At 34.3% G+C, this 11074-nt stretch overlaps 1 protein-coding gene across 1 annotated transcript; it reads right to left on the reverse strand.

Moving 5' to 3' along the window:
• Positions 1–1516: 1516 nt before the first annotated feature.
• Positions 1517–10212, reverse strand: LOC106622201 (uncharacterized). The gene is made up of 5 exons (XM_014241299.3): positions 10118–10212; positions 6793–7328; positions 5986–6143; positions 5817–5930; positions 1517–1872 (listed from the first exon to the last, which is right to left on the reverse strand). Exons 2-5 carry the CDS (start codon positions 7255–7257, stop codon positions 1752–1754), a joined length of 858 nt encoding a protein of 285 aa, XP_014096774.1. The 5' UTR covers positions 7258–7328; positions 10118–10212; the 3' UTR covers positions 1517–1751.
• Positions 10213–11074: the final 862 nt, after the last annotated feature.

The following is an 11074-nucleotide window of genomic DNA, read 5'->3' on the forward strand; positions in this document are numbered from 1 at the left end:
ATAAATAATTAGAATTGTGAAAGAAATAACGAAATATTTTAAATTCGTGTGACGTACTTTTCTTTAAGTATTTTTAAAAGTATCACAAATCTATTTTGGATCTCACGTGCTAGAACGCAAGATACCAATGGAGATCCAACACGATCCCATTCCAAGGTAAGCAGGACAAGGGTGCCCCCTTTGTAAAGAAAGTTTTTAGATAACTTAAGTACTTTAGCGAGAGTTGAGAGATTGTAGAAAATACATGCGTATCGTCTATACATCTCTATCAGTGTATCTTTTTACCTCAGCTATCGGTGCCAATAACGAAGCAGTAATTGTTGTTAATAAATATGATGTTTCTATTGTTATAGACAAAGGAAAATTTCTTATAATTTGAAGAAATCTTGCCGAGTGGACAGTCATCGACCAAATAAAAACCTGGTTTGTCGCCATTACTGAAAAAGAATTCCATATCGTTCTTGTTGTTATACTGTCACAAAAATGTTGAGACATTTTGCAGAGGAAACAATCCCTTGCCGAATAAAAATTAGAGTCAGTTCTGCTTACGTAAATAACAGTCATTGGAAATATGTTTAACGGTCGCAATGGAAAGAAAAGTATCACCGTCTACAGCATCCCAATGCTTTTTGATTATAATAAAGCGAAACTAAGGCTTTTAAAATTAAGTATAATCTATCAATCGATCCATGGTGACGCCCCCTTCCACACGCAGTCGAAACAAAATAGGACGATATTCTCTTGCGATAGTGGCAACATGAGGCGTGGTCGAAGTACATATCTGATTGTGCGTATGGGGTCCAACCCCTAGTTACGTGTCCAGAGCAGTAAGGAAGCTCAACTGGTAGTAGTTTCGGCTACGAGGTCTGACCGGAGACTTAATTCTGGTACCACGGGGAGCAGGGGCATTTGGAGTTCGATCCAACCTGCCCATGCGGACTGGCCCTTCGGGGAGTATCGTGATGGTTGTGGTTAATACCCAAATGCGAAAGAACTGACGTTTTGTCAGTTGATGTATATATTTCAAGTAATTGCGAATATTTAATTTTTCTATATTTCAAGTAATTGCATTTCAAAATTCATAAATTATTAGCATACATTTTCTCGTAAAATTATATAATTGTAAATTTACGCCAAAATGTATGCCAATAAATACATATATGAAATATTCCTCGAAATATATAACCACAAAAAAAACTTTGCAGAACAAATCATGTATTTATACATATATTTATCTGCGAAAACAAATATAAGCCATTAGTATTGTTTATTTTCAATCAACTTGGCTTTTAACATGCAGCAAATTAATTTGTCATTTCGCCAAAAGCATAAAGCACACAAAATGTACACATATACAAATTGAATTTTTTTTGTAATTCGTTAACAACAACAAGAAAAACTGCCCGTTGACCTTCAAACTATTGCACATTTATTGATTAACCGCAAAAAATAAACAACAACAATATCTACACATACATTTATATATATTTCATTTTATTGTACTTTGCTGGCTTTTCAACGCCCATAAATAGGCTATAGGTTTTTTGTTGTCTAAAAAACCGTTTACTGTTGTTTAATTTTTGCCTTCGTGTGTGTGCATAAGTAATTGTGTTGATTTATCACATCACGTTTGTGATGAAAATAGTGAAAATTAATTTGGTTTTGCAAAAAATAACAAATTTATTGCAGCTCTTATTTACACGTAATCAAACATTTGTGCGTACAATTTATTGTATTGCACTTGTATTTCCTCAAACATCATCGGTATATGGCGATATGCTGTCGAAACTCAAGGGACAATGGCTATGTAAAATTTGTCTGCAATTTTCTAGGCGTAGATAGGAGAAGTGGCGTTTGTCGTGGTCATGCAAGCTGTAAATATTAAATTTGAAATTAAAAATTATTAACACTTTTGTTTAGAAATAAGTAAATAAATATAAATATATAATAAAAATTTATAAAATAATTTATTTACATGTATTGAATTTGTTATTAAATAAAAGAATTAAAAAATGTAAATAATCGCCTAAAAGTATGTAGGAATTTTTAAACTGTTAAAAATAGCATACTTTCAAGAGCAGAAAATTTTAGTACGTGTATTTACTTTTTTAATTCCATTTACAAAGCCATTTGATTTTATTTTGCAAGAAATTTTTAAGAGTGTTATCGCTGCTCTCAATCCCGCTACTCTTTATTGAATCCTATTCTGCTTGCTTAAAATCGAACACCTCAACTTCTCACGTTATGTGTACTCTTCTTCATTCCTTTCTTCCTTCTTATAAAAGCTGAACCAACTCTTTCGTATTCTAGAACCAACACAGTTGCTGTACTCCAAATCTCCGCCGCCTAATGTTAAATTGAATGAAAACAGCGGAGCTCTATCCCGTTAGCAATTTGACGACCGGAACAAAAATCCCTTTCACTGCACTTAAAACCTATACCCTTCACAAATACAAAAGATTTCTTATCAAAACTTGATTCCGATCGTTCAGTTTGTTTAGCAGCTATATGTTATAGGGATCCGATTTAAACATTTGCTTTAGATAATAATCCATGCTAAATTTCGTGAATATATCTGGTCAAATGAAAAATTTTCTATACAAGCACTTGATTTTGATCGTACAATTTGTATGGCAGCTATATGCAGTTCAGGAATATTTTGTGATCCGAAAGTTCTTTGACAAGTGAGTGCCTCGCGTGCTTACTATCGACGGTGAATAATGAAGCAATTGGAAAATAGTGAGAGAAATTGTTTTTCTGCCGTATCCGTCGGATCGGTTCGCGAGTGACTTTTTCTTAACAGAATTCAAGAGATTTTCGCTGGAAAAAAATTTTTGCGACAATTAAGAGGTTATCGCTGAGGTTGAGACTGCTTTTGAACTAAAGGACCATTCATATTACAGAAATCGTAGCGATAGTTATAAGATCGCCATAATCGGTATACATATGTATGTACCAAAAATATGTACCAAAATTTAATGACATACTCTCGACTGTCTAATATGCTACGAAATTTATTTAAAATTTTGCCTGATTAGCCAATATCTTTTGACTGTTTAATTACTCTTACAACACACTTCCTGAACAGCACGGCAGAACCATTGCCACTGGGATTTATTGCAATTGGCAATGTCGCAAAAGCCGCAAAATAATAACAACAAAATATACAATATAACCTTGAAATAAAGAATGAAAAAAATATATATATTATATATCCTGAGCGAATTAACAAATAAACCAAATACGCCAGACATCGAAAAGCCATCAACGTCGTTGCACGCACACACGAAACAGGCGGTTAACAATTTGAATTACATTGCATGGAATAACACAGCGCGGCACTTTCAAATATTGCAGTCTCTTGTTCAATTGTTTTGTTGTTGTACACGTTGTGACTGAGTTGAGTGTCTGCCGAATTTAAAAGCGCATCCCCTTAACAACACATTTTACCCGAATGGCATTATGTGCTTTACGCTCGTTCGGGTTTTTTGTCCTTGCCATGTTGCGCTGTCATTAAATTAAAATAAATTGGTTTAAATTGAAAATAAAGCGTTGCACAAAAATTCACTTTATGTAAGTTTACATTTTACGATGCCAACGAGTTCGCGAAATGTTGATTCTAGGAGAATTTGGTTGTGTCTGTGTGCTTACACTTGGCAAATGACGTGAGAATATACGTATATGAACCAATACGAGTGGGTGTATTTGCATATAAAGGGTGAATATTTAAAGGTAGCAAATTTTATTTCAGATAAAAGAAAAAAAAAGATTAATAAAATTATCATTAGCATTACTGCTTCAAACTTGTATGAAATTTAGGGCTGGAGAGAATTTCAGGCATGTATACTTTGACTGTATGTAACGAAAACCATAGTGTGTCGATTTCAATTACCTGACCATTAATTTTTCGACTAAACTCGATAAGGATGGAAAATGAATTGTTCTGAATACCGTTTTCCAATTGAACAGTCTTAATTATCAGTCTAGATGATTAACTTGCCGAGCTGCTATAAAAAGAAAAATAATCAAGTAAAATCACATGTCCCTATTTGCTAATTGGCAGTTCCGTCTCTCGATAGGATTCGGTCAGTCGAAGTTTCGTCCTAAATAAGTAACGGTTTCAAGTGCTATATGGCTGGCTCCACAATTCTGCCGGAATCATTAAGCATTTAAACATTGTTATACTGTGGAACAAAAATATCATTATTAATTTGATTTGGTAACATCTTCAGTTCTACAAAAGCACAGACACATAATGACTCCATCGTGCAAGCCACTCCCAACATTAATTGTTTTTTTTTTGTTGAACACAAGAAAGCCTAAAGCGTGTGTTCAGGATTATTCATACTCCGAATGCGGCACGTTAGATAGGTAACGTACTCGTGACGTGCACAAAATGCTCTGTAAGTTTGTCACAGAAAACTCAACTGTTGAGAATAAAATACACCAATTTTTAAATTTGATGTCAGAATACGCAATGATAGTTTGCTAAAATATATGTTAAACATTTATGTCAAAAACATGTGTCTACTTTGACACCCATTGATTTAGGAAATCGCCTCTAAGATCTATCTCGTAAAACAGCACCCTTTATATATGTATATGTCTATATAAGTATATATATATATACGGTTTAAGTTGATCAGAATACTCATAATGTAGTGATAGCTGTGGTAAGGCTACTTCTGTGACAACGGAAATATATTTTCCACATGATATGCATTGAACGGTTATATAAATATATGTACTTTATGGTAAAAGTACATATACATATAAATATACATGAAGATCATAAAAAGAATTAATTTTAATTTTTTGAGTTACAAAAGCTCAATCGCCATAAAATAGAGGACCAAGTATGCGATTACTAATCAATAGTCGTGTGTTCAATGCCCGACTGAAGGATAATGATTGAAGTTATAGAACATTTTTTTAATAGTGTTCTTGGGAAAACTAATTTCGACCCTTTGAAATAAAAAAGTTCTCAGCAAACTTTTGTAAGCAGCGAGTTTTCATTTGCATATGAATAGTCGGAACATAAATTGGTGAGAAACTTGGCCAAGCATAAACATTTTCATGCATACTTCACCTGAACTCCAAACGTTTTCTGCAATAGTTATTATTTTAATTCAAAAGCGTTAAGTGCCCTTTCAATTTATATGAGAACTGCAATGGGGAAAATGCCTATGAAATTGAGAGACTCAACACTAATAGCATTGTCAAGCTTTAAATTATGTTATGACCTAAGCACACTTTGGATGTCAGATTATATATTTCAGCAAATTAGAAATATTTATCTAAAAAAAACTTAAGTACTTAGAGCCAGCTTATTAATTAATAAATTTAAAAAAATATAACGACAGTGTTCATTTATCGATGTACATACATATACAACTCAAATAATAAAAACCGAAGAGAAGGACTTGATAATCTAACATTTTATGGTAATACCAAGTTCATTAAATTAATCAAATGACAGTGCAATTTAAAGTGATTTTTAAGAAAGATAGGTTCGAATATCTTTATGGTATAAGTAACTGATGTATACATTAGAAAATCAATGGTATGAGTATATATTATATAATATATATATATGTGAGAGCTAAGGGAAGATACAAACCAATTTCGACCATTTTCGATCAGAAATACCGCAAGGCCTCTTCGACTTATTTGGATATCATTTTTGATGAATCGAAAAAGCTAATATCAGTTGTTCAATTTATGAACGGCCCCATATGTGTCAAGTTTAAAAACCCACCACGTATAGCCATCGAGTTTTCCATTAAACAATAAAAACTCACACTCAATTTACTTACGTAAAAATCAGCTTCAGCATTTTATAAAGCATACCGCCACTAATATTAGAGTCCACATCCAAAACTGCAGTACAATAAGACTTCAAAACACAAGCGCGACCATCCAAGCCGTGTCTAAAATACAAAATTTAATGAGTAATAAAAATCTGAATTATCCAAATATACAAACCCATTGAGGACATCCTCGAGTGAATGTAGCACATCGCGTTTAAAGAATGGACGACGTGAGTCATCAGGACCGGGAAAGGGAAAATTAACACGAAATCCATAACCATAAGCCCAAAGAGTATTGATATTCAGGATATTATTTTTACCATTTGTCCGCCACTTGATAAAGAAAATTGTGAAAATAAAATTAATAAAAATGTATTTAAAAAAAATATGAAAAAATAATTGAAATAAAGATGTAAGCCAGTTGATATTAGAATTAAATATAGTATGGTTTAAACAATACAAAATGTAGTTATACTTCGAAGAAAAATATCATTAATTCAAGGGGCTCCAAATACAATCAGAAAATATGCGTGAAATATGCTGACCGCATTGTGTGGAGACCTCGATTAAGGTTAAAATATAGACAGTTAGAGTTTACCATCTGATCAATTTTGACCCGGATGGGTCCATTCAAATTGCACGCGAAAACGGAATCGATATAAAATTTCTTGCTAGATTAATAGGTTTTGTAAAAACGATATCGAGTAGAGATCGCCAAAAAGATGATTGACAACATAGCTGAGTAGCCTACATTCATCAAACGAGACGTGAAGCATTTTACGTGAAAATGTAGTTTTGTTTGTCAGCCAGGTCAAATATTATCAGATGGTAAGCACACAGATTTCAGCGAGCCTATCATCTAGTACTACTTCAGGAGACAAATATTTAATAGGATTACATTTGATAAAAATGTAATGTGGACTTGCGTTGACTGAGCAGATATTATGAAAGAATTTATATTCACAGTTACTTAATTACTTACCGAAACACGTGAACCTTTAGCGAATTGTAAGTATCTTTTGCCACGTCGTAAGATACGCTCACCATCTGAGCTCTTTAGTAACCCTCTCTTCTCAGCAACTGCGGCAATCGCTCTCTGATGGTGCGGCAGCCTTCTGTATGTACTTGGCAGAGCATCTGAGTAAGTCAATTCGTTGTGATCATAGCTCTTGTTCTCACTGATATTACTATTTTCGCTAGAGACAACCACAGTAGAGCTGTTGCTTATGATTATAACACTGCCTAATGGATTGTTGTTGTGGTTTATGTTATACATTTCACTATTATTTAAAGCGAACTCATCATTATTGTTTGTTTGGCGATTTACTAGCTCATCCTGACTGCTATTTCGAAATTTAATCGATTCTTTAATATGGTCATTGTTTTTGCTACAGCTTACGGCCGCTGTTGCTATAAATAAAATAAAGGCAAAGGTTTCCAAACGCATTATCGACCCTTCTACTTTGGCGGCAACGTCGATTTGTGACACCACTTCAGTAAAGTTAGATTTAAAGAGAGCTGCAAGAAAGAAGTATTTGAATTTGTTAATACTGTAACTATTATAGTTCTGGTTCAGACCCCGAGATCGGTTGGCCTAGATTAGAACGCAGGACTACTGAACTGTTTGCCATGCCCTGAACTACTTCGGATTCTTACTGGATACTGTCCAATAGGCATTCTTGCGGTAAAGCCAAAAATCTTGTCGGACGCTATACATACAGGCACTTTCTTTTCCATTGTCCAGCCTTTGCAAGACTGAGGCTAAAACATCTCGGTAGTCTTATCTCCGACGAACCAGGAGACATAGTCGAAACTGACATTAGCCGTCCCGACAAATTTGTGATGCGCTTTGTCGATTCGTAAGGGTCTTATGATCTATTATATAAGAGTATTAGGTACCACAACCGGCGTTCTGTCGAAGTGAGACCCCTGTTGGGATCTACCTATTAACATAACCTAACCTAACTACAAAAAAGTAAAAGTGAAAACGCTGCCACATAAACTCCTAAGACTTGTTATTCTGAACCCCCATAATCTAAAACGAATCTGAGAAAATTCGAAGAAATATTTTAATGTTTAGAAATTTCGAAGGTTTCAGTGTCCTTCCCTTATGCTATTTTATTACACATTTTTGTGTCTACAACACTTTAACCACGTTAATTAATCATTTCAGCAACAACTAAAAGGAATGAATTTAAATTCCAACAAATTGTGGCCAAAATAACGGAGCTATGGAACCAAAGAGAAATTAACTAAAATCACAAAACAAAAAAAATTAAATAAAAGAAATTATCACGAGCAAGGCCAGCTAAATTTTCAACAGCAGCAGCAACAATAAGAACAATAATAAAAGCAACGCATTCAACCACAACAACATTACGCAGAAATAATGAGCAACATAATTCTAGGTAACAGCAACAAATTGTCAGTGAGCGGCCACAAATGCAGCTAGAAGAAGACTAAGTAGAAGAAAGCGATAACAAGAGTAGTACAACGAAAATGTAAAAACAAAGGAAAACCGCATGCATTGGAAATTTACAAGGAGAACAGCGAAACGCGTGAATATATGGTATGTATGCTTAAGGGCAGTGCTTAATAGTTGAAAATAAAGTTTTATTCTCATTTTTCGATACTAATATGGTACTTTTGTTTTTGTGTGCTATATTCATGTGTCATGTGTGTGAGTGCCCACCGTTAAGACATGATCCCGAGGTCAAAATTAAATTTTTCAATATTGGAAACAATTTACCAGAATTATTTAAACGTTGCATATTCGACTGTAGCCACGTCTATTAAGGTTAAGAGAGTTACAAATATATTTAAAAAAAAAAACACAATACAAACTTTTTTCAGTACCACCCTAATGCGTTACATTACATGCACACACACACGGCATGCAACTGCCAGTACATTAGCTATACATTGCGAATGAGGTCGTCCCTATCGCCATACTCACAATCCTTCTGGGCTCACCTAAATTCGTTGCCGGCAGAAACAAATACAAACAACCGACTGCCACATTTTGCAGGCAATGCAGGCAGCTAACTAACTACCGTTGCCGCCGTTTCCGACTCCATCTCCGTCGCCGTCGCTTTTGTCGATTTTGTTGTTGCCACTGGCAATGGGACAGCAAATAGGAACAGCAACAACAATAGAGTGCAACTTGCAACATTGGCAACACTACTTTTGGCGCTGACGGCAACTTGAGTGCGAAAAATACGGCATATTTGATATATTGTTACGATTTGTCGCGTCTACTGATGCGTTGCGTTGCTATAGCGGTTGTTGTTGCTTTTTTCTTGCAACAGCTTTTATTGTTGTTGTCGCTCAAGCTAGTTTAATACGCTTCGTTTTTTTATTTGGATTGGTTTGGTGCGCGTACGCGGTAATTAGTAATTTTCGCACATTAACACACACACACACACAAACATTCACATGCAAGGAGCACAGTGCAATAGTCATAGAGTTGCACTTTAAATTCAACTTGATTGCACTGTGCGCTGGCAATTTTTCACTTTATCTTTCGTATTAATTCGCTCGTTGCGGCCTTCGTAATGACGTTGCTGAATGCTATGTTACGCTATGCTGTGCTACGCTATGTTAGATTGTGTTTGTTTTGAGTTTGTCTCTTAAGCAATATGTTTATGAAGATTCAGCGTTAATAGAGTAAGTGATATGTGCCCGACATCACCTCTATTATCCATAATCTCCTTAGGTTCCAGTGCTCACTATTCGTCAATAATTTTGAAAAAAATATTTAAATTATATTATACATTAAAAGATCATTTGAGATTTTTAGAAGAGATTACCTGAATTCGTTCAAAAATTAATTTTTTTCATAATTCTTTAAATTAAAATACATAATCCATCGCATATATACTCAAGTGTTTAATAATATAAGTAATAAAAGAACTACCGTTAGACATAAGATCCGTCGATGTTCCTAGAACTGTGGTGAGTCAACACCGCCTCATAGAAGTGTGTATGCGTATGAGGGGTAATAAGAAAATCTATGAGCGACGGTCCCTAGTCAACATATCTATATAATAAATTCACTACACATATTAATAGCAAACAGTTAATTATTCAACTCTACCAAATCAATTCAGTTTATCGCAAATCCAGATATCCTCGCAGAGCGTTCATGCATTGATTTTTAACACTGTTTAACACTACATATATATGATAAATTTCCCTCTACATCAATATACTTTTACTCGCTCTATAATTTTCACTTTTCGCAACACTTTTTCCACCCATTTAACTTCGTTGTTGCACAATTTACAAATCTCGATTGCAGTACTCACCGTGTTACTTCCACCTCAAGCTTCATACGAATGTCCAACTATACAGATGCTGTTGACAACCATTAACAATTAAAAAAAAAGTTATAAGCTTCAATTACCAGCAAACATGCGTGTATTCTTAAGTGTGAGAAGTCTATAATCTTCACCAAGACCAATGCTCCCACTTTCTGCACGAGTCTAAGCTCTCTGCACTTCAAAGTTAATTGAGAGGTTATTTTACACTACTTTAGTTTGTATTCCCTATACACATTATGTCAACTTCCCTCTCCCCAAGAAAGATTCAGGTTAATTACCGTACTCAATATATTATGTGTACACACATATGTCACACCCCACAACCATCGCATACAAACTTTAGTAGCAAGTCTAGTAACTCTTCCACTTGTTTGACATCTCTTTTAATACTGTTAATTTCAAGATTTAATATTGACTTTCAGGTACTTTATTTATTTTTACTGTTAACCTACGTTGTCACACGCACTTACCCACTTACATATATATATTTAGGCATGTATGTGTGTACATACTTGTAAGAACTGTCACAGATTGTACTCGTCATAGTTGTGTCAACTTTAACTTGATTCTGTTTAAATCAAACATAGATAAACATATTGCATGACACAAGCCGGTTGTAGTATCAACAACGGTTGTAGCATCTTCACTTTAATTTTAGTTTTTAACAGTTAATATTGTTTTTGTAATGAATAACATTCTTATTTATTCAGAAAATTACTTACGTTTGAACTTTATGAATGGTAGATGATTTTAAAATTTTACGACTCATAATGAGCGCTATAACTTCAAATGCTTTGAAGCCATTCCAAAGGAAGAAATTTACCAATACACTCTAGACATTTTTGCTATTTCTTCATGTGATGATTGGTATAAGAACCATCTTAAATTCACCATCTTTGTGCTCGCTTTGTTTGAGCTCAAACATTTTCACTTGAATGCAAT

Source organism: Bactrocera oleae, chromosome 2 (genome assembly GCF_042242935.1).
Source record: "Bactrocera oleae isolate idBacOlea1 chromosome 2, idBacOlea1, whole genome shotgun sequence".
Classification (NCBI taxonomy): domain Eukaryota; kingdom Metazoa; phylum Arthropoda; class Insecta; order Diptera; family Tephritidae; genus Bactrocera; species Bactrocera oleae.

Bases quoted from the DNA above. Each gene is read 5' to 3' on its own strand.
- LOC106622201 (XM_014241299.3), bottom strand. From the start codon at position 7,257: ATGCGTTTGGAAACCTTTGCCTTTATTTTATTTATAGCAACAGCGGCC. The intron at 6,144-6,792 runs GTAAGTAATTAA...TTCTTTATCAAG, and splicing joins CTAAAGGTTCACGTGTTTCG to TGGCGGACAAATGGTAAAAA. The intron at 5,931-5,985 runs GTTTGTATATTT...TTTGTATTTTAG, and splicing joins CTCGAGGATGTCCTCAATGG to ACACGGCTTGGATGGTCGCG.